The sequence below is a fragment of the Papio anubis genome, chromosome 7, assembly GCF_008728515.1.
Source record: "Papio anubis isolate 15944 chromosome 7, Panubis1.0, whole genome shotgun sequence".
Classification (NCBI taxonomy): Eukaryota; Metazoa; Chordata; class Mammalia; order Primates; family Cercopithecidae; genus Papio; species Papio anubis.
Window position 1 is genome coordinate 120,953,687 of NC_044982.1, and position 27,153 is coordinate 120,980,839.

The following is a 27,153-nucleotide window of genomic DNA, read 5'->3' on the forward strand; positions in this document are numbered from 1 at the left end:
CGCCTCTATCACCATATCATTTTGTATTGGAGAAAGATATTTCAAATCTCCAGAAGTAGGAGAGGTATAATCTCAGAACTCCGGTGTGTTTTCAGTTCAACAGTGGCATTTGTAGGAAGCACTCGCCCCATCCCCTGACATTCTCTGCTGCCTGTGGGGACCATTCAGAAATCAGAAGGTGCCTTCAGCAGGCTGGGCCAGCCACCCAGGGACACAGCCAGGGACAGTGGGAGGGCTGGGCCTGAGCCTGGACTCCTGCATTGAAGGTTGGGCTGTCCCCTCCAGCATACAGGTCATGTGTGACCTTGGGAAAGGAGTTGGGCCCTCTGGTCTTTTTCCTCCCTGGGTAAAGTCGTGGGAAGGGGCGGTGCTGCTCCCCAGTCCCCCCTGGGTTCATAGGGGTCACAGGAGGATCTGGAGGCTGGGCTGGCCTGCTAAAGGGACCAGCCAGTTTTTGGAGTGACATTCCAGCCGGAAGCATCCATCCTAACCCGGGTGTGAGGGGAGAAGTAGAGGGTGTCACATACTGTGACGGAGGTGAGGTCATGCTGCCAACCCCACTCTGAACCCCAGCTCATCGAGCGGTCGCCCCGCACCCTGCCGCGCTCTATCACCTATGTGAGCATCATCATCTTCATCATGGGTGCCAGCATCCACCTGGTGGGCGACTCTGTCAACCACCGCCTGCTCTTCAGTGGCTACCAGCACCACCTGTCTGTCCGTGAGAACCCCATCATCAAGAATCTCAAGCCGGAGACGCTGGTGAGGCCACCTCCTGCTCCCTGCCTGTAAGCCCTAGGGGCACAGTCTGTCCTGGGAGGCTGAAGAAATGGCCCCCACCCCTCGCCGCACCTGTCCTTCCACCAAAGGCATTCTGCTAGGTGAGGGCACCGTCGCCTGTGCCAAGCTAGGATGCTCAAGTGTTCTTAGGAAGTGGTGCACAGACTGGCTCCCACCTGGGCCCCTGTAACAGAGGGCAAGTCCCCGGGTAGGGAATAAGGCAGTGGGGGAGGCCTGGGACTGGGAGAAGCGTGGTCAGAGGGGATGCGTGGGGCCCCAGCACCTCCCTGGACTGACATCGACATCCCCCGACTCTGCCCTGCCCGTGCCTCAGATCGACTCCTTTGAGCTGCTGTACTATTATGATGAGTACCTGGGTCACTGCATGTGGTGAGTAATGGGCCCATCTGTCTATCCCAGGGGCCCCAACCACCGGCTAGCTCTGTCACTGGCCTCAGGGACACACTGAGCAAGGCTGTCTGGGCCGCAGGTCTCCATGTGTTGAGTCTCATCCCCTGTAAAGGCGCTGTGAGCTCAACCTCCGGTGAGGTTGTCCCTGAGGTTGCCCGGGAGACCCAACAGCTGTCCCAGGCCCGGGGCCCCAGCTTCCCGCCAGCATCGCCGCCCCCGCCCAGCCCTCAGTGCCTGCAGTGGCCAGCAGAGGGCAGCGAGCGGCTTTGGTCCTCCCTCAACAAGCCTGAGCCCTGGGGGTGGGGGAGGAGGACACGTCCCTGATAAACAACCCCCAGATGGTAATGTGGAGGGTGGGGGCGGAGCCAGGGACCCCCACCGGTGTCGGGCCTGCTCTTTGGGAGTGGAGGAAGCTGCAGGAAGTCAGCTGGATCAGGCTGGGGAGGGGCGTGCTGTTTGCGCTCCCCCCTCTTCAGAATTCCCAGGGGGAGACCTCAGAAATGTGGCCTCAGCCTCAGGAGATCCCGGGCCCAGGCTGGGAGGCTTCATCTGTTCCAGCCTTCCATCTTAGCCAGGAGAAGCTGAGGCCAGCGGGAGGAGGGCTCGGAGGGCTCCGAGGGCGGCAGTGCAGCTGGGAGGTGAGGGCCAGCCCTGGACCCGGCTCACTCCTGAGTTGGCGCTCGCGGCACATGCACCTTGCACGGGTGTTTCCAGGTTGTTTCGGGCTCTGCGATGTCAATCCTCCTGGCTCAGCTGGTCCAGGGTCCCTGGACAGGCCTCCTGCCATGTTTCCCTGTCCTTTGCCAGAGCCTCTTCCCACAGAAGGTTGGGAAAGGGTGGAGGGGCTAGGAGCAGAGAGCTGGAGCCCCAGCAGGAAGCGGGTGTGGGTGAGAAGAGGCGGGCGGGTACACTGGTGCAAGTCAGCACAGGTGGGAGAAAGGGAGCCAGTGTGTGGAGAGGGGAGAGGGTGGTATTTTGGGGTGAGGTGTCTGAGGTGGGGGTGTGGCTGTGTGCTGAGTGTGGGTGCAGCGCTTCACCGAGAGGCCCCCGCAGGTGCTGTTCTCTTTTTTAACATGTGGACCTCCATCCTCAGCCCGGGAGGTGCCTCTGTCTCCAGGCTAGTGTGGGGCTGGGCTGCTGGCGTCTGCGGTGCATGAGACAGACAACCCCCCAGACGCCCCCCGCCCCCACGGAGTGAGTGAGGTGCCCTGGGCAGTATGGATGCCTCTGGGCCTCTGACTCACATGAGCCTTGCCTTCCTGTTTCTGTTTCTGTCCCATCTTTGACGCCCAGCACAAGCAAGGTCGGGTGGAGAGGAGCGCCTCTCACCCAGGCTAGGCGTTTTGTAAACCATGACGTGGCACTCCGTGGGACCCCGTGGGAGCGGGTGCAGAGGTGGTGGGGATGGGGACTGCTGAGCAGGCCTCTGAGGCACTGGCCTTCCTGTCCTAGGTACATCCCCTTCTTCCTCATCCTCTTCATGTACTTCAGCGGCTGCTTTACTGCCTGTAAAGCTGAGAGGTGGATGCCAGGGCCTGCCCTGCTCCTGGTGGCGCCCAGTGGCCTGTACTACTGGTGAGTAGACATCAGCATGGGGGCAGAGGCAGGGGCACGGAGTGAGCCACGGCAGCAAAATTCTGTACTTGCCCATGGACCTGTTGTGTGGCCCTGGGGAGACTGGCCCTCTCTGAGCCCCTGCTTCCTCTTGTGTCTAGTGGGGACTGTGACAATGCCCTGTGGTGGCCTCTTTGTTTCCATGAAGCCCGGGCCTGGGTATGGCAGGGAGGTGGGAGGAGAGGGCGAGGTTGCACAGTCTCTCTCCATCCTCAAGCCCCTCTTGCTGTGTGCCCCATCTCAAGAACCCCAGTGTTGCCCTGGGGCCGGCACAATCCACCTCCGACACCAAGCCCTGTGGTGGGCTGCGGGTTCCGCCTCTGTGAAATGGGAATGATGGTACCTGCCTGTCTACCTCTCGGATGAGGAGGATGCTGAGGACAGAGAGGGGCTTTGTCAAATGTAAAGCACTATGGTGAGGCCAAAGACAGACTGAGGGGTTTGATGGTGTAGGGGCACCTGGTCTGGGGTCTTTGTCCCCTCTGGCTCTCTCTTCTTCCCATCGCAGAGGACTCTGGCCTCAGCCAGTCTCCCAGCCCTCCTCTGTCACTTCTGCCCTGGAGACAGGTCACCCTGGGATTGTGGGTATCATGGGAAGGACAGGGTGGAGGCAGGACTGAGCCCTTCTCTGATGGGAGGCCTCCCTCAAAACGAAAAGGGCCTCCTTTCCTGGGCCAGCTCTAGACCGTCTCCCCGGCCTGTCGCCTGTGTGGCTGAGATGGCCCGCTGGGACTCATCTGTGCGCTCTCTGGGGATTAAAAAGAGTGGGTAGCAGCTGCAGTGAGCGGGAAAGATGTTAGCGGAGCGCTTCCTGCGGGTCCTCACCCCGGCGTCCTGCCGCGGGGGCCGCTGCCGTTGTCGTGGCAATTGTTTGTTGCTTTCTCCTCTAGTCAGGTTTTGTTGTGTGGAAATACAAACTTAATGTGACCAGAGAAGCCAGAAATATACATTTGTAGGTATTCTGTTATTTAAATATTGGCAACAAAATCCACATCTAAAACCCAGTAACTATACCAGCTCCATCAGTATGCTGCCCGGGGGCTGTGGCTTAGAGCGGCAGGGTTCACTGAGCCCTGGCGCCAGAGGCTGCTCCTGCCTGCCTGGAGGGCAGCCTGGCTCTCGCGCGCAGGGAGGGATGCCAGGCAGGACGGGGTTGCCACAGCAGCTGCCTCACTCCCCCCTGGCCTTCCCAGGTACCTGGTCACTGAGGGCCAGATCTTCATCCTCTTCATCTTCACCTTCTTCGCCATGCTGGCCCTCGTCCTGCACCAGAAGCGCAAGCGCCTCTTCCTGGACAGCAACGGCCTTTTCCTCTTCTCCTCCTTCACACTGACCCTCTTGCTGGTGGCGCTCTGGGTCGCCTGGCTGTGGAATGACCCTGTTCTCAGGAAGAAGTACCCGGGTGTCATCTACGTCCCTGAGCCCTGGGCTTTCTACACCCTTCACGTCAGCAGTCGGCACTGAGTCCCTGGCACCAGGCTGTGGCGCTCTGCTGGGTGGGAGGTGGGCCATAGAGGGCGTCTGAATACAGGGGTAGGGGGTGTGGTGTGGGTGTGTAACCGGAGACTGAGAGCATGAGTGGGGTGTGCCTTGTGTGCGTGGATTCGTGTGCATGTGTGTGGATTCGTGTGTGCGTGGATTCATATGTGTGTGTGTCTTGTATATGTGTGTGTAGAGTGCATCATTTTCAGACTCTACTATTTCCGTCAAGTTTCTGTTTGATTTGGATCATCTCAGGATCGGATTCTGTTTTAGAGTGTTTCTGGGCCAGGATCCGGGCCCCTGCCCTCGTCTGCACCTGACCACACTCTCCCTGCTGGGGCTGGTCTGTTCTTCTGGTAGCTGTGCAGGAGAGGGCTGGGTGGGGCAGAGGCCAGGAGGGGACCTGGTGTGTCGCCCACCCACCACCTGGCTCATCCCTCAGGCCCACCCTGACCCTACGTTACATAGGTTACGTCAGCCTCTGTGGCTGTTGAGTAAAGCATTTCTCCTGTCTGGACCTCATTTGCACTAGATGGGCCTGTGGTCCCAAAGTAGGTCAGTGGGTTGGGGTTGCTGACACCCCTTGGGGGCAGCTTTGGGACAGATGAGTGGCTCGGTCCTGTCACTGCCCTCTCCCTGCCTAGGGGCTATGTGCACTCCAGACCCTGCCCAGGCTCAGGCCTATGAGGTGTGGAGCCAGCCTGGCCCCCAGGAGCCAGAGGCGCCGCCAACTCCCCTGGCATTCCAGCTCTCCAGGCGACCCTCCTCTACCCAAAGCCCTGTCCCCCGCTCCCGCTCCAGAAGAACTATGGCCACAGGCTTTGAGCGCCTGCGTTCCTGGGTGGTGGGGCCAAAGGCCCTGAGCAAAAGCTGGAGCTCCTCTCATCAGAGCCTTTACAAGGTGCTGGGTCCAGAGGCTTTGCCTTGACAGCATGAGCCCTGGTTTGGAGGGAGGAGGAGCCTCCCCTACCTAGGACCCCTCCCATGGGGGGGTCTACAGAGTCGGGGACAGAAGGGAAGGGACCCACAGGAAGTCACGGTGGTGCCCAGGGATGGGAAGGGACCCCCAGCCATGGGGACCCGGGATTCAAGAATAAAGCAAACAGTCACAGCCGCAGTTGGTGTTGGAGGTGTTTTTTGTCTTTTCTCCCTTTTGTGCTGAGGTGTAGCACACACGGTGCGCCCCACAGCATAGTGAGTTGCTGTATCGTGAACCCCCACGCAGCCATTGCCCCATGCTGGTGTTTTCCATCTGTGCCGCACCCCCTGGGGACACCTACACACGTAAGGAGGGAGTTGGCCGGGGCACCCCAGCACACACTGGCCTAACTCCAAGGAGCCACCTCATCTCTCCTGGAGCACCTTCCCACAGGCAGAGGGATTCGGTGGGAGCGTGTTGGCCTGGCCACCTGCAGGCTTCCAGAGCCCAGGTGACTCCTTAACGTCCTTCTCTCCATCCTCTGCACAGAGGCAGCCTTTCCTCTATCCCTGCCCCGGGGTAAGGGAGCAGGGGCCTCCAACTCTGACAGGGAGGAGTCGAGTCCCCAGCTAAAATTCTGTGGGTCTAGAAACAGGTGTAAAGAGGCGACTCTGGGGATGTGATTTGGGGGAAAAGCACCCTTTCCACACAGGCAGTCAGGAAAGGAGAGGGGAGGGGAGAATGGGGCACAGGCAGCCCCTCCTGTCCCTGTGCCTGTGTGCAAACTGGCACGATGCCCCCCTTCCTATGGGCAGTGCAGCCCCTGGCCAGCAACCCCTCGCACCTGGGTTGGGGGCCCTTGTGTAGGGCACACCTGTGCGGCCACACCTACTTGTGGGCCGGACCCTGGGTGTAGAGCCCCGTAGACTCAGCTGTGGACAAAAACCTCACGCCCCAAACAGGGAAGTGGGATCTCAAGGGGAAGAAGCCAGGGAAGCCTCACACCCTGCCCCCATTTCCTCCTATGTGGGGGAGGGGAGCAGCACGAAGCCCTGAGGACTTGGGAGCATCAGCAGCTTTTGCGGAAGGGGTGGGGCTGAGGGTGGAGAGAGGAAAGGAAGGAAGAAAAGGGGAGCCTTCCTGGCCAGGGTAACTGGCACTAAGAGGCCTCACTCCAAGCCCCCGAGGAGCCTGTGATGGGGCTGGAGACCCGGCCCAGGCCCCTCCCTGACCTGTAAAGTCCCCAGAAGGTGGGAGGTGAACTGGCACAGGCTGGGAGCTGGCTGTGCGCTGGCCACTTGATTTTGCCAACGGCCCTGTCATTCAGCTGGTGAGGAAACTGAGGCACACACTGAGGTAGAATGACTTGCCAGTCACTCAGCAGGTCAGCAGGCGGGGAGGACTGAATCCCAGCCTGAGAGCACCGAAGCTTGTGTCCCTGCAGTACCGAGCCCCAAGCCTGCGCGCCCTGGTGCCCATCTCTGAGTTGGGCCGTCTTGGAAGGGTTCCCTTCCTCCTCCAAGATGGTGTGTGAGGAGCCTTCAGTACGACCCAGGGTGTAAAGTGTCCAACTCTAGTCGGGGCTTGATGGTGTCCCCGCCGAGTCCCAGGAGAGAGAAGACCCCTTCCTGGAGTCCAGGGCTCCCAGGAAGAAACTGGCATTTGTGCCTTTGCTGCGGCTTCTGGAGGCAGAGACTCTGAGCCCTGAGAGAGCCTTCCGCAGCCCCGTTTCCTCAAAAATCCAACCTGCCCGGGTGGCGGGTCCTGAGCTGTGCTCAGGAAGCTGGAATCTGACCCTGGTGGCGTCGGGCCCGGTCTCCATGGCAGCTGAGCATTTATTACCCGGGCCTCCACCCAGCTTGGCAGACTTTAGACTTGAGGCTGGAGGAAACTGAACGCGGTTCTGGGAGCAGCGAACGCACGAGTGGCAGCCGGGGCCTCAGGATGGTGAGTGAGGGTCTGTGTGGGCCTGGCCAGGGCTGGGGGTGTGAGCCTCAGGTGGAGCCCTCCCCTGACTGCTTTCCTTTCTCTGCTGCAGGCCAAGTTTCTTTCCCAAGACCAAATTAATGGTAGGTTGGGTTTGTTCTTTAATTAGCAACTCAGCAAAACATGGGTCTCATTAGGCAGTTTGCTCTGCTGTGTTTTCTTGGTGGGAAGGAAGGTGGCTGGGGGAGAGCTGGGCCCACCCACGGGGCCAAGAGCTGCAGGGAGGCGGCCGTCGGTGGGCTGGGGGTCGGGGGTAAGCCTCCAAAATAGAAATGTGGCTTTATACGTGTCAGTGTGATTTACAAGCCAGGGCGCTAAGACAGAGCCCACTAGGTTTCCCTCCAGAGCCTGACCAGTTGGATTTGGGGACTGAGGGGACTGGGGATGGAGAGAGAGACCATTAAAGGTATGGCTGACAGCAGGGAAAGAGGAGGGGCTTTGTAACTGAGACAGAACAGAGGCCAGGTTTGCACTCTCCGGCAGGATGCGTCTACTCTCTGGGCCTCAGTCTCCCTATCTGTAAAATGGGAGGGGGTCCACTGAGTCCCCTTTGCCCTGGCATCAAGCCTGGTTTGGGTGTGAGCACTTCATTCCCTGGGTCCCCTACTCTGCCAGCCCTCGACCAGGCTTCAGTTTCACACCGTGCAGGTTCTATTTCCACAAGGCCAAGAGCACAAAGGGTTGGGTTACAAAGAACTCAGGGGCCCAGACCTGAGCCAGGGGAGCCTCATGACTGCAGCCCCCCTATACCTGGCAGGAGAGGCCCAGGAGGCACAGCCAGCTGCTGCTTGAGGTTGTGACCCTGAACCTGTCCCAACAGTGGACGTCAATGGGCCTGAGAGTCCCCCCAGGCATCCCTATTCCTCCAGGTCTCTGCTGAAACATCGCCTTCTCAGTGAGTCCTTCGCTGACTACTGGAGCTAAAATTACAGGTACCAAGGCCGGGCGCGGTGGCTCACGCCTGTAATCCCAGCACTTTGGGAGGCCAAGGCGAGCAGATCACGAGGTCAGGAGTTCGAGACCAGCCTGGACAATATGTTGAAACCCCGTCTCTACTAAAAATACAAAAATTAGCTGGGCATGGTGGTGGGTGCCTGTACTCCCAGCTGCTCAGGAGGCTGAGGCAGAAGAATCGCTTGAACCCAGGAGGCGGGGTTGCAGTGAGCCAAGATCGTGCCACTGCACTCCAGCCTGGGCGACAGAGTGAGACTCTGTCTCAACAACAACAAATTACAGGCACCTTGGGCCCTTGTGATCCAGGGTAGGGTCCTGAGAGCCCAGCCAAGTGGGGTTAGGGTTACCCGGCCAGGAGTTCCAGAGTTCTGGGTATTCTAAGCTTGGTCTAGAGGGGCAGGAATTGTGAGCTCCAGGTGGGCACCTCCATGTAGACCCCTCAAACTCTTTATCCCAAGAGGAGGGCCAGGGCAGGAGCAGGGACTTTTAAAACACAGGGCCCGGGGCAGCACCCTCTTGTCCAGGTCCAAAGGTGATACTGAATGGTGGACTGAGGGCTGGAGTTCAGCTCTCAGCCTCAGCATCCTCCCACCCATGCCTGGTTTTAAGGCTCACTGACCCTCCCTCCTGGGATGGCCAAAGCTCCCAGAAGGGAAGAAGGTAATTTCTCTTTGTATCCCAGTATCTGACACCAAGAAAGTGGCCACCAATGTTTAACGAGTGTGTAAAAGACTGGACGGGGTGGCCTAGCGAAGTGGAAAGAACAGGGGCTTTGGAGGCAGCAGACCTGAAGCCTAATCACCCTGAGCCTCGGTTTTCTCACCTGTGAAGTAGGGATATGCCACCTCACCAGGCTGCTGCGAGCCAGGGACAGAGGGGGATAATGTCAGTTACGTGCTGGACGCTGGGCCAGGCACAGGCAGGTGTCACCCACATGTAGGCTGGGGCTGGCTCACTACAGCTAGCAAGAGCCATTTTTTAGGAATTTTGCAAGCAGGATGTTAAAGCCAGCCATTATTAAATAATGTAGGATCAAACAATGTTTCAGTCCCTACATCTATCTATACAAAAAGTTAAAAAGACAGCCCTATTGTGATCAGTAGAGCTGGTGATTTCAAATAAGTTTCAATTTAATGAATGTATTTGGTACAAGGGTGAGAAATAGTTTAACAGTAGATCACATCAGATTTTTCACTGGAAAAAGAATCACACTCATTGGCATACAGCTTCATTTGTCAAATCATGGTCGAATCAAAACTATAGGTTGGCAATGGATATAAGAGTTGGCAAAACTTGGGCAGGGCACGGTGGCTCACGTCTGTAATCCCAGCACTTGGGGAGGCCGAGGCAGGTGGATCACCTGAGGTCAGGGGCTCAAAACCAGCCTGGCCAACACGGTGAAACCCCATCTCTACTAAAAATACAAAACTTGGTGGGCGCGGTGGTGCACGCCTGTAATCCCAGTACTTTGGGAGGCCAAGGTGGGCAAATCACCTGAGGTCAGGAATTCGAGACCAGCCTGCCAACATGGCAAAACCCCATTTCTACTAAAAGTACAAAAAATTTAGCCGGGTGTGGTGGCAGGTGCCTGTAATCCCAGCTACTCAAGAGGCTGAGGCAGGAGAATCACTTGAACCCAGAAGGCAGGGGTTGCAGTGACCTGAGATCAAACCACTACACTCCAGCCTGGGCAACAAGAATGAGATTCTATCTTAAAAAAAAAAAAAAAAAAAGCCGGTCGTGATGGTGCATGGTGCATGCCTGTAATCCCAGCTCCATGGGCGGCCGAGGCAGGAGAATAGCTTGAATCTGGGAGTGGAGGCTGCAATGAGCCAAAATCGTTCCATTGCACTCTAGCCTGGGCAACAAGAGTGAAACTCTTTCAAAAAAAAAAAGAGTTGGCAAAACTCATTTGTGGTAATCAAGTGGCTAGATGGAATTTATTTATTTGAGACAGAGCCTTGCTCTGTGCAATTGCTTGATCTCTGCTCATTTCAACCTTCACCACCCAGACTCAAGGGATTCTCCCACCTCTCTCTCCTGAGCAGCTGGGACTACAGGCACGCACCACCACACACAAAATATTTTTAAATATTTTGTAGACATGAGGTCTTACTATATTGTCTGGGCTGGTCTCGAACTCCTGGGCCCAAGTGATACTCCTGTCTCGCCCTCCCAAAGTGCTGGGATTACAGGCGTGAGCCACTGCGCCCAGCCCTAGATGGAATTTATAATAAAGAATAGTGTACATTTCCGTATTATTTGTAAGTTGTGTGCTACACATCCTTTATGTTTGTACAGTGCAGAGGACACAAGTACATATATGATCAGAACTGATGAGCAACATCCAGCAATAGCTGTAGGCATCCTAGGCCTTGCGCAGGTCTCTTTCTTGTCCCGGGGGATTTGCATTTTCAAAGAGAAGACTTAAAGGGGATTTTTAATCCAAATTCATTTCAACTCCAGTTAATCCTTTCTTTTTTTTTTTTTTGAGACGGAGTTCTGCTCTGCCGCCCCAGGAGGCAAGCAGTGGATTCCCAGCTCACTGCAGCTCCACTGGTTCACGCCATTCTCCTGCCTCTCTCTAGCCTCCCCGAGTAGGCTACAATGCTGGGACTACAGGCTTCTGCCACCTCACCGCTAGTTTTGTATTTGGGGTAGAGACAGGGAGCCCACTGTATAGCTTGTGATGGTCTCTGGATCTCCTGACCTCGTGATCCCATCTGGCCTCCCAAAGTGCTGGGATTACAGGCTTGAGCCACTGCCTAATATTCCAACAAACGTTTGTGTCCCTTCTTTGTGCTAGCCCCGTTCCAGGCACTAGAGCTACAACAGTGAACACAAAGACAAAAACTCTTCCTACGTAAACAGTATCAGGAGGGGAACGTGCAGGAAATATAGGTGCTAGTATGTTAGAGGCTTCACTCCAGGAAGAGCAGGAAGGAGAGCCAGGAGGTGAGGAGGGAGAGTGGAGAGAGGGTGGAGGAAGGGGCCAGCGGGAAGCCCAGGTGGGTCTCCAACACCCTGCTGTCTGTTCCAGTGCAGGAATTCCAAGCTCACATCTGGCCTTCCAGGTCTTTAAAGCCGTGTGAGGCAGGGAGACGGCACGTATCTGATGTGAAGGTTTGTTAGGAGTTGGGCCTCTGAGCCCTGGCGCTGCTGCTGGCAAGGACCACAGGTCCCCAGTGACTGACAGGGCTTGTCAGGGAGTGGTGAAGTGCACCCATCTGCAGATCCACGCTGATTCTGGACCCCAAGGGTGCGATGAGCACCTTCCAACATAGGTCAGGCAGGGACGGCGGTGGGCCTCTGGCCCACCCTCACCCAAGGGCAAACCCAGACAGAAAGACAAGGTGAGGGTGGCCATGAGAGGTCCCAGGGGCACCCCCTGCAGTGCTAAGGTTAAGCTCTGTGATTGGGCAGCCCTCTCTCTGTCCCCCTGACGTGAAGTGATGGTGTTGTCCCGTCTGGCACTGGGCCCTCTTGCAGGCAATTTGGTTTTATGGGAATCAAATCTGGGGTCTTAGGCCAGGCTCTGGCCCTGCTTCCTCTGGGCCGCTTCGGCCCCTGCCACCTGGTCCTGTCTTTGGTTTGCCCCTTTGGAAGCTCAGGCTCTGGAACGTTCTGAAAGGGCAGGTGTGTGGGGCTGGGGGTTTCCTCTCAGTCTCTCCACAAAGGCCACGAATTTGTCTCTAAATGGTACATGGCAATCTGCCTGTCTTTAGTGACACCCCTGAAATCCTACCAGGGAGGCCTGAGTGCCTTCATTAGGGAGTATGAAGGGACCCCTGGTCTGGGCTAGGGATTTGAGGGGGCTCCTTCTACATCCTCTCCCTCACTCTGCTGCACTCAGCGGTGTTTGCCCTGGAACTGAAGGCAGTGTGGCCTGGCGGGCAGAGCTGCCCACAGCCAGGCTGTCAGTGTTGCAGCCCTCAGTGCCCTGTCTGCACATGGGAATATGAGGAGCGTGTCACAGGGTGGTGGGGATGAAGCGAGGGCCTGGGGGCAGAGTGCTCAGCAATGTGAACTGTCATTGTTGCTGTCATCAGCTAAGGTGCTGTTGTCCAGGCCTCTAAGGACCCACCTGGGTGGTGTGAGAAGCAGGAGAGAGAACAGAGCCCTGAGCCCCAGCCTGGGATGGCCAGCGCCAGGCCACTGGGTTCCCACGGCTCCACCCACAGGCCCGGGTGCCTCGTCTGGGCTGGATGAGAGTCTCCCTGTCCTGATGGCAGCCCCACCTACCCCCGAACCAGACATTCAGTCAGTGCGGCCCAGGGACTTTCCCTGAACTCCCAGCTGGCCTTCCTGGGACTCCCAGGGCTGAGAGCCCGTGGGACGGCTGTGTCAGGCCAGGAGCCTGTGGGACAGCTGTGTCAGGCCAGGAGACTGTGGGTTTAGGGGAGCCTTAGCTCCAGCTGCCTTCCACCTCTACCAAGTACCGAGGGAGAAACGGCTTCAGACCCTGGGAGAATTTCCCAGCTGGACCCTTTGAAGCCTCTAAGAACAGGACCAGGGCCCGAGTCCATGGATAGCTTGAGGGTTCAGCAGCCTGGAGGCCAGGGCAGGAGCAATAGGCTCAGAAATGCCCCAGCTCTAATGATGATAATATCACCATATGAGGGCCACTCTCTGCCAGGCCTCCTGGGATTTCTGGCTCTCACAGTAATCCTGAGGCCTTATTATTCCCATTGTCCAGAAAAGTTGTGTTTGCAGAGGTCCCCTGGGGGTCTGGACGCCTTGCTGTGGGTTTCTGCTCTCCGCTGTGAGCCCTGGAGGGGCACTGTGCTGGGAGTTGGAGTCCTGAGGGTTGGGGGGGGGAGGGGGAGGGAGAAGGAAGGGAGGGAGTAGGGAGGAAGGGAAGAGGAGCCAGATGAAATACAGGATACCCAGTTAAATAGAATTTCAGACAACAAATACTTTCTCAATAGAAGTATATGTCCTATGCAAAATTTGGGGCATACAATTAAAATGTATTTAGTGCTTTTCTGAATTCAGTTTAACTTGGCAGTCCTGTATTTTCATTTGCTATATCTAGCACCCTTGGGAGAGGAGGGGAGGGGAGAGAGGGATGGCGGGAGTGGGCAAAAGGAAGAGGAAGAGAAAAGAGGGAGAAGAGACTGAGGACAGGGAGGGCGGCATCAGCGGAGAGTGACCAGACGCTGCTGACCCTGCCTCTGGGCTGTGTGCAGAGTACAAGGAATGCTTCTCCCTGTATGACAAGCAGCAGAGGGGGAAGATAAAAGCCACCGACCTCATGGTGGCCATGAGGTGCCTGGGGGCCAGCCCGACGCCAGGGGAGGTGCAGCGGCACCTGCAGACCCACGGGATAGGTGAGTGGTGGTGGGAACAACGGGGAGTGGGGAGGGGCCCAGCAGGTGGGTGCAGACGGTAGAGGTGTGAAAAGCTCAGCAGTTTGAGGGGCAGCTGGCAGGCAGGCCTCCTGGGGACCCAGCTGTGGCAGCCCCAGACCAGGAGTGCTGTGCCTTACTTCGGCTTCCTGGAATCCTCATAGCAATCAGTGATACCTTATCTCACAGACCTCGGGATCTAGGCGTTCCAACAGACTTATCAAACCCAGGGAAAAGCCGCGCTGACAGCAAGCCCAATGTTTTATAGAAACATTTCTCTTTGTTGAGTATTTGTCATGTGCTCACCTCCAAAACGCTACGAAGTAGGCATTCTCTTAACCTCATTTTCTCTTTTTTTTTTTTTTTTTTTTGAGACAGAGTTGCTCTGTCGCCCAGGCTGGAATGCAGTCATGAGATCTCGGCTCACTGCAACCTCTGCCTCCCAGGTTCAAGTGATTCTCCTGCCTCAGCCTCCTAAGTAGCTGGGACTACAGGCGCCCGCCACCACGCCTGGCTAATTTTTGTATTTTTAGTAGAGACGGGGTTTTGCCATGTTGGCCAGGCTGGTCTCAAACTCCTGATCTCAGGTGATCTGCCTTCCTCGGCCTCCCAAAGTGCTGGGGTTAGAGGCATGAGCCACTGTGCCTGGCTTTCTCCTAACCCACTTTACAAGCAAAGATCAAGGTTTACAGCCATTAAGTTCTTGAGCCAGTGATGGCATCAGGATTAGAACCCAATTCTTCTGATACCAAAGACTGACCTAAAAACTATGCAATAGTTTTTAGAAAAACTATTGCTAGGAAAAAAAAATGCCAAAAGAAAACCCATCCAAAATGTTACCAAGTAGTTCTCTCTGGTGATGGGATTATGGGTGATTTTTATTTCTTTTATTGTTGTTTCCTGTATTTTCAACAATGAGAACATATACGGCTTTTTAGTCAGAAGCAGATTTTATGTTTTGTTGTGTTTTTTCCTAAGAAAAAAAGGAGTAGTTTCAGAGGCTGGGGTGGCTGTTTGCATTGGAGGCTGGACACTCAGGAAGGAGGGACTGGCCCAGGGGAAGGGGGTCCCCTGGGAAGAACACTTGACCCAGAGCCCACAGGCTGCTGCTCAGTCTCAGGCCCCCAGCTTCCTCATCTCATGGGGGTCACCACCATCTGCTAGGGTTACCGAAGGCCCCACTAGAGGATGCCCGCAGTGGCGCTGGGATCCTGCCCTGGGGCAGGCCACGCTGGGCCCAGGTGGGCCTCTGAAGGCCTGCAGCCTGGTGGTGGGGTGCTCAGTGGTCTGATACCTGAGATCCCCCATGTCCAGCTCCAAAGCGGTAGTGGTTTCCTTGATTTCTGTCTCCTCTAAACAAATAGGAAGTTGTAGTCAGGGGAAGTTTTGATTTCCTGCAGTTACATCCCAGCCAGGGTGCGTGGAGGAGGGGCTGGGGTGGAAACTGCAGTGAGGGGAAGGCAGGTGAGCAGCCCAGCCTGGGACTGAGGCTTGAGGCCGCAGATGGGGGCGCTGATCCATCCTGGTAGATGTGCTGTGGTGGTTGTCAAAGGTGGAATGGACACATGGACCTGTTTCCCTCCAGTTCAGGGCAGGAGGGAAGCGCTAGAAGGGAGTAGAGGAGCCCAGTCCTCCATCTGTGGATGGGACCCCGCTTTCTTGAGTTTTGGGGTGATGATAAGCATCATCACTGAGGACGTTGCTGAAATGAAGAATGTCCAGTCCAGTGAGGGGCCCGTTGTGGGAACTCGGTGGGAGAGGCTGCATCCTCTTCACTGTGACCACTGCCACATCCTGGCGTTCCCTGGTCGGTGACCCTTGAACTGGATGTGCAGGTCCAGCAGGAGGCCAACTGGCTTCCCAAGAGCCTTTTTCCCTCTGCTCACTCTGCTGTGTTTGTGGGTTTCCTAGATGGAAATGGAGAGCTGGATTTCTCCACTTTTCTGACCATTATGCACATGCAAATAAAACAAGAAGACCCAAAGAAAGAAATTCTTCTAGCCATGTTGATGGCGGACAAGGAGAAGAAAGGTTACATCATGGCGTCCGACCTGCGGTCAAAACTTACGAGCCTCGGGGAGAAGCTCACCCACAAGGAAGGTAACAGCCTGGGGCCTGTCTCCCACCAGTCAGAGGGGGTTAGGAAGTTGGGAGGAGGGCACCAAAGCCTGGCTGATGCCACCAGGGTGGTGCAGACCATCTCTGTTGATGCATGCACAGGAGACTGTGAGCAGATGCCATACTAGGTGGGTGCTGGAGCCTGGGGAAGAACCAGGGGGCCTGGAAGGGCGCAGGGAGAAGTCTGCCAGGGTGAAGGGACAGCTTGGGGGAAACCCAGCTTGGACCCCACAGGGCAGAGAAGCTGAAGCGTGCAGTCCGGCCTCCCCCTGTGTTTAAGCTCTCACTGTGGGGCTTCGTCTAGTGCCTATGACAGCACTGGGAGCACAAGTGCCTGCTTCTACTGATAAAGAAGCGGGGGAGTGAGTGGTTCCTGAGCAGCAGTGCGGGAGTGAAGGCAGGTCTAGACATCCCTGCCCCTCCTCCCATCACAGCAGTCTCTGCAGTTGCTGCTGAGGTTGAGTTTCCGAATTGAGGTGCTACTTTGCTTCCTTTCCAACTCAGGCTGCTCTAAGCTCTTCCAGAAGGGGGCTCCACAGGGAACTTTGCCAGGACACTTGGAGAACTGCCGAGACAGGCGGGGTTCCTGGTCCCAGAGCCCCGTGAGAAGGGGTCTCTCTGCCTTGTGCCTTCCTGCAGCCCAGCAGGCCTTCTTGCCTCAGAGCAGGACAAAGCCTGGGGTTTTCTAGGAAAGCCCTTTGTACACTGTCAAAGGGACCCCCACGCCGGGCCATTTGCAGCCTTTGTTCTTCCAGTCTGCGGACCCTCCTGCCCAGCCCTGCCACATCAGCAGCAGCCAGCCAGCTCTGCCTCTGCCCAAGGCCAGGGACCCCGACCTCAGAGCCTGGGGTTTCTAGTTAGGCTGCCCTGCTGGCCTGTGGTTGGGACAGGAGAGCTGGGCTTGGCCACAAGTGGGTGCTGAAAACAGGCTTCAAAATGACGGACTTTCCGTCCCTGGTTAAATCACCATAAACCACTGGAGGAGGGGTTTGAGGTTGTGGTTTGAATCCTGGGTGCTGGGAGACCTCTCTCCCACCTCACTTTCCTTGCTAGAAATGAGGGTACAAAAGGTGACCCCTCAGGTCCCTCTGAGCTACCACTCTACAAATCAGTCTGCTCAGATTTTAGCTGCTGCCATTAAGGCACAGTGCAGAGAGTTTAAAAATTGCCTGACATAAAACTTAGCCAGGCGTGGTGGCGCACGCCTGTAGCCCCAGCTACTCGGGAGGCTGAGGCAGGAGAACAGCTTGAATCTGGGAGGCAGAGGTTGCAGAGAGCTGAGCTTGCGCCACTACACTCCAGCCTGGGGAACAGAATGAGACTTCATCTCCAAAAGTAAATAAATAAATAAATAAATAATCAATCGCCCAACAGCAGGCTGAGTCTCCATACCCCACTTTCCCAGGCTCACCTCTTGTGGCTATTTTCACATGGACAGGGAAGACATGGGCCGTCCTTCCCTCCCAGACTCCCCGCAGGACACCGCCCAGCCCTCTAGGCAACAGGTGGAGTCAGCAGAGGGAGCAGGGCCTTATTTTTGTGGTTAATGATCTCTGTCCTAAAGCAATGCCATGGCCGCACACTCACATACATCTCTCATAACCAGCAGAGGAATGTTTCACAGAAACTGGTGAGTTCCAGACAAGCAGGGACACCGATTTCCCTCTCACTTGCCACGGGAGATGGGAAGAATGATACCAGCAGCAGGAATCCTTTCTCTGGGTGATCGAAAGACAATTTTCAGTTTGATTAAAAAACATCCTTGGAACGGCTGCGGGTGAAGCCTTTTCCTCCTGAGGCCTAGGATGGGCTGACTTCAGCACTGGCTTTTTATGGGTCTTTGAAGTGAGACGGAGTGAAAGGCTATTCTACTCAGGTGTCCTCAGCACCTGGCTAAGTGCTGTCCCTCGCCCAGATGGGAAGAGGCTGCAGTGACTGGCCCTAGAGCTGATGTTGGCCTGCCCCCCAGGATGGTTTTAGCCAGCTGGCTGATTGTAGAAACTTCTCCACAAAATGAGATGAATTATTAGTGTCCTCAAATTCTCCCAATACTCAGAACTACTATCAGCTTAGGCACAAGGCACGGTGATTGTACTTTCGAGAAGGATAGTTAAGCACAGAATCACAGGATATTTTCTAACTGACTACAGGGGTGTGTGTGTGGAAGGTGTCCAGGCCTGGGAAGTTGACACAGGGCAGTGAGATGAGGATGGGCTAAAGAGGCATGGTAGGTTGGCCCCAAGAGGCCATTGTGGAGAATACAAGCTGAAATGGCTCTTGCCAAAGCCTGGGATAAGCTAGTATTTTATCCCAGGAATCCAGAACCAGAAGAAACAAGCAAATGAAGTTGTTTTTTTTCTTTTTTTTTCTGGAGCGATGGAGAACAATGGCAGTCTTGTATGCTGTGAGCTCTCAACACAGTTGGATTTATTTTTCTCTCATAAAAACCCATCCCCCAAACATACTTTTTTTTAGAAGTGATGGTAGCAGACAGTGCTTTTCACTAAGTCCTCTCTTGGGGTGGGGGCAGGGGTGGTGAGGAGCATTGGCTTAGAGGAGAAGGCAGGCAAGTGAGGGGCAGGCCGAAGCCTGGGGCTGCCGAGGATGTTCGCTCTGCCTGCAGGCTGAGCTGGTGGAAGGTAAAAACTCCAGGACAAAGGTTTCTAGAAATAGAGGCACAGGGGTCATATTTTCATGAAAAAATAAAAATAAAAGCACAGGGTGGGCCAGGCACAGTGGCTCATGCCTGTGATCCCAGCACTTTGGGAGGCTGAGGTGGGTGGATCACCTGAGGTCAGGAGTTCAAGACCAGCCTGGTCAACATGGTGAAACCTTGTCTCTACTAAAAATAAGAAAAAAGTAGCTGGGCGTGGCAGCACGTGCCCGTAATCCCAGCTACTCGGGAGCCTGAGGCAGGAGAATCACTTCAACCTGGGAGGCGGAAGTTGTAGTGAGCGGAGATTGCACCATTGCACTCCAGCTTGGGCAACAAGAGCGAAACTGTTTCAAAAAAGAAAAAAAAAAAAAGCCCAGGGTGGCATCAGTGACCAAATCCTTACCAGTACACCTCCCTACTCCCTGCCCCTGCAGAAAGCCTGATTAGCTCTAAATGGAATCCGTGGTCTCAGGAGGGCAGGGGTGGGTTGTCCCTTTCTGTTCACTGGTTTACTTCCTGATCTATAGGAATAGTCAACCGGACACTCAGGGAAGACCTTAGGGGAGCTCCAGTCCCCAAAGAACTCACTGTTTTATAATGGAACACTAAAGCCAAACTGAAAAATTAATGTGATTTATTGCAGTGGATGATCTTTTCAGGGAAGCAGGTATCGAACCCAACGGCAAAGTGAAGTATGATGAATTTATCCACAAGATCACCCTTCCTGGACAGGACTATTGAAGGAGGAGAATGTGAGAGCCTCCCCTGGGCCTGAAAACTTGGAGCGATTAATTTTTAAAAAGAAAAGTGTTCTTTTCACTTGGGGGAGATGGCAAACACAGTGGCAAGACAACATTACCCAACTACAGAAGAGAGGCTAACTAGCAACAATAATAGATGATTTCAGCCATGCATGGTATGAGCAGATCTTTTTAATAAAAGATTTGTATTGATTTTATTAACTACCATGAGTCCGGCCCTTTCAAGCATGGAAGGAGCCTGTGGTTTGGAGTCTGGCCTGGGTTCCAGTCCTGGCTCTTCTGCTTCCCACTGTGACTTTGGGCAAATCATTTCACCCCTCAAAGCTTCGGGGCCCTCACACAAGCTGGATTCCCACTTCTTACCTCATGGAGCCTGTTGAGGAAGGATTGAGCTAATGACTTAAGGGTAATCTACCAAGAGACTTACTCTGTATTTGGGGGCTAGAACCATCTTCCATATTTCCAAGATGAAGCCAGTGCTAGCTGAGAAGCTGCAACAAACAAAAAGCTGTAACACTTATGACAATTCTTGCCGTGCCAGAGGCCCATTTACAAATTCTCATTTCTATCTCAATAGATACAGTGACAAAGCTCAGGCTATTGGTTCATAAACACAGAGTATAGAGTGAAAACATTGTAGAGTGAAAACATGCTACAATGAGGCAGCATCAGCTGAGAGCAGGAAGAGTGATCTACTTTACACATCACACCAAAGCAAACCAGATGTGAGCAGCTGAATTCACTGGCCTTGCAGAGCTCAAGAAGGGGGCTTCCAATGCTGTGAGAATTCTGAGCTGTTCCCTGGGCTCTGTTACCAGGCAGAGGGGTTCCAGGGAGGTCTGCTTAAGTGGCCCACACTGGTCATAGCCTTAAGCCACTTCCCCAGGACTTACGGAGAGAAATAAGGGGATGGAACCAGCAATGGCCAGGGTACAATAGCCCTGGAAAACAGTAGTAGGAGCACTAGGCTTTCTGGAAGTCCATCCAGCTCGAGTGGCTTTGAGTTAGTTAGCCAGAAGGTGCCAGGTTGGTGCTGCCAGAGATTCAGAGGTGCCATACACTTGTCAAATCTGGATCATTCATAGTGCCAGCACAGTCCTAAGAAGGGCTGGAGTACCACAGCAACACAGGAGGGGCTGCAGGGCTCCAAGTGCAAAGATTCTCATGTATGTATCAAAAGTGGGTTCTCTGGGCTGCGGCTTTGTCTAGTGGTGCCACAGGCTAAAGCAGAAGAAAACCAAATCAAACGGGATGTGTCTTTTGGGAAGATGTACAAGACACAAATCTTCCACTAGGCACCGGGCACAGGGAAAACTGCAGGGAGCAAGAGTTGTAGTGTTAGTGCAACTGTCTCAACAATGCCGTGTGGCTTCAGACCCAAACAAGGCCCTGAGGAAGAAGACTCTCATTTCCCCAAGCGTAACTGCAAAGGGAGTAAGTGGGAATTCCTAGGAGCCACAGAGAAGAGTTTTGTGGGGGTGAGAGTAAGTAAATGGTCGAAACGCCAACTAGGTGAAATTGTGACTATCTGGCTGGGAAGCCCAGGTCCGCACAGTGTAGAAGCAGATGTTTTGTGGGATCTGAGGTTTATAAGATTTGGCTGCCTTAAGAATACAAAAACAGAAATGCAGAATTTCTGGGGCTGCTCCCAGGACCAGGGCAAGTGAGGGGTCCTCATGCTTAAATTTCATTACCTTCAAGGTAAATCCACCAGAGGGCCGGTTAGACGCTGCCCACCCCACCCCCCACCTCCTCCCAAGAGATCTGCTGTCACTTTCAGGCAAAGCTCAAAGGTCCTAGGCCGGCACCTCTTTTGAGCTCCAGTCATGGACATTAGGAAGTAAATCCTGCACAGCCAACCTGGAATACCAAAGATTAGATGGGAGATAGATACCAATGATTTAGATGGAACAGGAAGAGCAAGTTCTGGCTATAAAAAATGAGGGTACTTTCCGTCAAAGCTTTTCTATGTTTGTATTTATCACTGAATAGTCCCAGTATGGCTTTAAAGCAAGTTTTATGCATCTCATTTGCCTAACGGGAATCTGAAGTATAGCTTGCCAAAAACACATAGCTGGTGTGGAATTTGAACCTGGGGCTCCTCTTCACAGACTCCCTGCTCCTCATTAAGGGGATCCAGTGGTCCAGAGCCTAAGATCCTGTGAAGTGTTCCGATTCAAACCTCTACCGGAGGAAGGGCTGTTATATTACTCCTGTCCTGGTTTCAAGCTCATTCCTGAAATTCCAGCTGGTTTCTCTAGCACCTAGTGTTGTTTACAAGAAGGCCATGGTGCTCTTAGCATTCAAACTGCAGATGCTGAACAGATGCTGTGATTTATTAAAGAGCTAGCCATATTTCAACAAGAGAGGGAAATGATGGCTATATATTCATTACTTACCTCAAAGCATGCTGCAAGAAAATTAGTTACTTGTCATGCTTTGAAATCTCTGGATGAAAGGTGCTTTGGAAGCACAAACCATTATCACTTGTCTCACAGGGATTTTGTCCCCTTGAACACCCAGCAGTGTTATTTTACAGAAGACAAATTAACTGAAGGCTTTTCTTTTATTACATCTAAAGAGCTCTACATAAACAGGTAACATTCAATAGGTAAACAATTTTTTTTCCAATGCATGTAATAAATATTTTCACTTGGTACTTTTATACAAACTGACATTGTCTACTATACATTTTTAAAAGCCATTTTACTGGTTTGGCATGCGGTATGGAAATTCTAAGAGAGAAAGTTTTAAGGCAATGAATCACAGATTTAAGTTCATGGAATTTATGGTAACTTTATCTGTTTATATACATTTTCCCCTTTGTTAAACAATTAACAGCAGCACACTCTGGGACCACCAGCTATTTTCCCTCCCTCTTTCTGAAATCTAAGCTTTATGTTTAAAAAACAGAATTCAACATATATTGATAAAACAAAATTCTTACTAAAATAATTTCAAATGTGCTTTAAGAAGTCCTGAAGATCTTGAAAGTTTTATGTATTTAAAATCGAAATTGTTTTAAAAACAATGCTCTTTCCATATTAACTTAGAGTTAGGATATCTTTTCATTCCATTTCAGACACTTGACTCAAAGGAAAATCTACCAAGGAATCAGAGTTTTCAGAGCTTACGTGAATCTTTCCTAAGTCAGTAAAGATACAGAATTGTGATAATGTCTACATAATTAGTAAAGCAATTTTAATGCTCAAAATAGTCAACCAAGCGTGGCATGGTTCTGGTTCAGTTTTTTTTTTTTTAAAGATGTATCCAATAACGCTCACAAAGTAATTAAAAGCCACTTTAACCCTGCTAGTCAAATAGCTATTTTATCAAAGATGTGTGCATACAGATGTAAATATACACACACACAGAGTACTGTACAGAAACAAACATATGCATACCTACTATGAATGGCCAAGGCAAGGGGGATGATGGCAACTTGACTAGATTCTGAGAACTGCTATTTGTCCACAGATAGCATGTCAATGCCAAATTGGCATGGGTTGGGGAGTGAGGGTAGGCTAAGAAAAAAAGAGATGAAGTGACTCTGTGCTTTTCTTTAAACTTAGGAGTTAAAGACATAGTACATGACTCTACTAGTAATTAGTAGAGATCATGAAGTGTGATTGATATTGACCATGAGGCCAACAGAGTGACAACTATTACTTAATGCAACATTTTGGAAAGTCAACAACTAATGGAAACAAACTCCTCACAGGGTGGAATGAACTATAATTAAGACAACTTCTGAATGGCTAGTTTCTCCTGTGGACACATGACCAAAACCACTGGAACCACTCTATGTTTATTTCTCCCTATTACCTGTTCTTCTCTTAGGTTGGTAAATGTGGGACACTGAGGGAAATTAACCTTCTCTACAACTGGACAGAAGAACGTAGAGGGATATGTTTTCCACTGGATCATTCAAACAGTTTGTATAATTCAGCATCATACACAAAGTTATTGATCAGAATTTTGAGACCACTAACAATGACACATAAAAAAACAGGAAGAAAACTATTCATTTTACCTAAGACAGCTGAATTAGTAAAAATGTTTCCTAAAGCAATGTAAAATCAGAAAACAAACTCCCCACAATTTTAGTAATTTCTACCCCAGTCCAAATTTAGACACAAATTATGGTACTATTAGAAATTAGCCTAAATTAATATGACATTTGCTCACTGTAATACCAGATTCATTAAAAAACGTAACTGTTTCCTGGTTAACCGACAATCTGTTTTGTTTTTTTTATTGCAAATTGTTTTATGACTATAACTCAGCCATTTGTGTGTGGAATACACATGCGTAGGGGAAGACTATGAAACTCACTTGTTACTCACACACAGTTTATAAATACATATATACACACACACATATACATATCAACACCAACTTTTCCAAAATTCAAGTCAACAATTTAGTGGCAGAGAGATGCTATAAAAACATTATTTTTAGATGCCACACAGTCATGAGAACCATTAATTTTATCATACAACTGAAGTACAGCCATCTTGAATTCTACCTGGATTAAAGTAGATCATTTTGTTACCAATGCAAGGTTTAAAACTACAAGTGTATACACAAAGGTGGTCCTTCATCAACTCTGAGAACATTAACAGTTGTGGTAAGAAAATCCAGTCTGGAAAAACGGCAATCATTATGCCCCTTCTTTATGTTTTCTGTTAAACCTGCTTTCTCAATCAACTAAAAAATATTTTCCACACCTGAGAACATCATACCTTCTCTGATGAGGATTTTGGAACGTAAGTAGAACCACTTTTCCTTCCCTCCAACTCATATTTCTCTCCTGAAAAACAGTTTTCAATATATTTACATGTTCCATTATGAATAAGAGTAGATCAGACTGATCCATGAATTCTAAAAAAATGACTTTCCTATGTCATACTTGTTAAAAGGTGAAGAAAAAGATAAACAAGGTAGATATGCTAAGAAAATAGGTATACTCAGAACCAAAGAGTAAAAATGACTAAGGGTCAAACACATCTTGAATTTCAACTGTTTATCAAATAGTAGACTTCTACAAAAATGTGGTGCATTGTACTTTCCAAACAATTTATTTTTAGAATAACTGACTGTTTATCTTTCTTTTTGAGGTGATGTAACATTACCTCTGTCAGCTGCACAAAACACCTGACAGGGCTTTCTAAGCTATTTTTACTTCCTACTTTGGTATGAAGATCTTACATGAAAAATTGTTACTCTGTGGCCAAAAAAAGCAGGTATTCACAGACTTGGTTTAAATACACAATACTGGCAATCCAGATTTAGAATAAAGAACTAGACTAAAGTGTATTATTCATAGTTCGGCTAAGCCTACTCCTTACCCAGACAGCTTTATTCCAATATCTCTAAAACATATTCTCAGGGGGTACAGAGCAAATAAGAGAATATGTGATGGAGAACATGCAGTTGGGATAGTTGATAAAGATGCTCACACGTGAGTTCAAGACCTTCAAAGCACTTTGAAAGAAGCAAGCAACTGATTATATTAACTGAATGCACACTCGGGAGGAGAGGGAACAGTGATGACAGAAAAATACATACAGACGCACACAATGAACACACACCCACGAGCCATGTCCTGAAAATACACAGGGAATGCAGCGGGACAGATGAGCTTTATAACTTAAGGCTGGATAAAATATGCGCACACACACAAACAGAATCCAAGTCTGTCGTTTTCAGAAAATGGAAATCAAACTATCCCCCCAACCCCCTCCCCACAACAAAGAAAAGCCCACAATTTAAAACTTCATACATGCAATTCCTTTTCTGTTATTGCAAATAAAATAATGCCATTGAAGTAAAATAAAACCAAAACCATAGGACAAATGATGAAAAATCTTCAGAATCCAGAAAAAAATGAGCTGAAGGTGGTTTGTGGGTGCTTGTTTTTTCTTTTTTCTTTTCTTTCCTTTTTTTTTTTAAACAAGTGTTTTTATCACACAGGCAGTCTTAGATTTATATACAAAAGTAAAACTGAAAATATAGTTTTGTTCTCTGTACATTTCTTTTAATTTTTTCCCTAAAAAAAGGAAAAAAACACGCTTGTATACTTTTCTAAACAGAGTAAGGTAAAACAGAGCACAAAGTTCTCTTCTTTCTGCCAAGTTCATTTGATCTGGGGTGGGGATGGGAGCAGCAGGGCCTGGGAATCAGTCCAGTGAAATAATGTCTGGTATGATGCCAAAGATGGATGCCGTGTCCGTGCTGCTCCTGTTTGTGACAGTGTGGCTATGGCTCTCCCTTAGGCTGTTGGAAGAAACCAGGCTGCTGTTACTGCCACTACTGCTGCCATTGGTGGTTGGCAGAGAAGTACTGCCTCCTGCACTTAACTGATCAAGAAACATCTGTGAAGAGGTATACGGAAAAAACCGAGACGAGTGTAGGAGGTCTTGATCATCTGAAACTGCTGCTGCTGCAGCGGCAAGCAAGGAGGTGTTGTAATGCTAGGGAGGAGAAACAAAAGACACAAAAATGTTAATTACACTTCTAAATTAAAACATTTTCTCCTCAGCAGAACACAGCCCTACATTTAAGACAGCCTGAGTATCTAGGGTTTCTGAAATATTTACTAAGACATTCTGCAAAATCAAATGATCTTATGTAACGACTGGAGCATTGATCTTGAGAAGACATTTTTGTATCTGAAACTGGAGGAAAAACAAAATAAAAATTTCATTGTTTTTTGTTTTAGTTTGTATTGCAAGCAATTATCAATTCTATTTCCTAAGAAGCATATGCTCAGAAGCAGCGGGAGGGGCAGACAGTCCACCCTTTTGCTAGTAAGGAGATACTTAGCCAAGAAATCTATCAGTCAATATGACTCACTGCCCAGTTTCTTTATAAAACAGTACTGGAAACCAAGACACTGTTTTTACTATACACTCAGGCACCACTGAAAGAAAGAATTTTTATTTAAATTTTAAAGCCATAATAATGGGTATGATTACTCTGAAGTTTTCCAAGGAAATTTATTCTTTCTCTCGGCTACACATTATACTTTTAAATACAGTCATGCGTCGCTTAACGACACGGATGTGTTTTGAGAAATGCATCATTAGGCGGTTTTGTGGTTGTGAAAACATCAGAGTGTGCTCGCACAAACCTAGATGGTAGACCCTACTACACACATAGGCTGTGTGGTCTGGCCTACTGCTCCCAGGCTACAAACCTGTACCAGCATGGTACTGTGCTGAATGCCATAGGCAACTGTAACACAATGCTAAGTATGTGTGTATCTAAACATAGAAAAGGTACAGTAAAAATACGCTATAAAAGATAAATAAATAATACACCTGTACAGGGCACTTACCATGAATGGAGCCTGCAATACTGGAAGTTGCTCTGGGTGAGCCAGTGAGTGAGTCGTGAGTGAATGTGAAGACTTAGGACATTACTGTACACTACTATAGACTTTATAAACACTGTACACTATGGCCACACTAAATGTGTTAAAAATATTTTTCCTTCTTCAATAATAAATTAACATTAGCTAACTAATTTTATTAACTTTAATTTTTTAAAACTTTGGTAACAACACTTAATTTAAAACACAAGTACATTGTACAGCTGTACAAAAATATTTCCTTCCTTATATCCTTATTCTGTAAGTTTTTTCCATTTTTAACATTTTAAAATATTTTTTACTTTTTAACTTTTTTGTTAAAAACGAAGACACGCACATTAGCCTAAGCCTACACAGGGAGATCAGGGTTGTCGATGTCACTGTCTTCCACCTGCACAGCTTGTCCCACTGCATGGTCTTCAGGGAAAATAGCATGCATGGAGCTGTCATTTGCTATGACAACAATCTTCTGGCACACCCACTGAAGGACCCGCGTGAGGCTCTTCTTAAGGAGGTGTCACTCTTTTCAGAAATATGTCCATGGTGTTTTGCTTGGTTTGTTTCTTTTTTTATCATAGATTTGCTTGTAAGTAGATAATGTACCACAAACATTCCTCTCTATTGATGAAAACCTTTCATTGTTAGGACCCGTTTTTTTTTTTTTTTTTTTTTTTTTTTCTGAGATGGAGTCTCGCTCTGCCGCCCAGGTTGGAGTGCAGTGGCGTGATCTTGGCTCACTGCGACCTCCA

At 50.7% G+C, this 27,153-nt stretch overlaps 3 protein-coding genes across 3 annotated transcripts in view; 2 read left to right on the forward strand and 1 right to left on the reverse strand.

Annotated features, from left to right (window-relative positions):
* CLN6 (CLN6 transmembrane ER protein) overlaps positions 1–19,221 on the forward strand; it is a 43,340-nt gene extending 24,119 nt beyond the window's left edge. The window contains exons 7-12 of the mRNA XM_003901108.3: positions 574–762; positions 1,115–1,170; positions 2,644–2,766; positions 3,999–7,153; positions 15,406–15,594; positions 18,912–19,221. Coding sequence (XP_003901157.2) covers positions 574–762; positions 1,115–1,170; positions 2,644–2,766; positions 3,999–4,269 — 639 coding nt within the window. The 3' untranslated portion in view covers positions 4,270–7,153; positions 15,406–15,594; positions 18,912–19,221. The remainder of the gene's footprint in view (positions 1–573; positions 763–1,114; positions 1,171–2,643; positions 2,767–3,998; positions 7,154–15,405; positions 15,595–18,911) is intronic.
* CALML4 (calmodulin like 4) lies at positions 7,027–19,231 on the forward strand. Its single transcript, XM_003901110.5, is given in 6 exon segments — positions 7,027–7,094; positions 7,096–7,153; positions 7,245–7,275; positions 13,336–13,476; positions 15,406–15,594; positions 18,912–19,231. Coding segments are annotated over 6 exon segments (585 nt in total). The 3' UTR covers positions 19,010–19,231.
* Positions 19,232–21,576: 2,345 nt separating this feature from the next.
* Positions 21,577–27,153, reverse strand: part of PIAS1 (protein inhibitor of activated STAT 1) — a 139,844-nt gene continuing 134,267 nt past the window's right edge. The window contains exon 14 of the mRNA XM_003901106.4: positions 21,577–25,505. Coding sequence (XP_003901155.1) covers positions 25,212–25,505 — 294 coding nt within the window. The 3' untranslated portion in view covers positions 21,577–25,211. The remainder of the gene's footprint in view (positions 25,506–27,153) is intronic.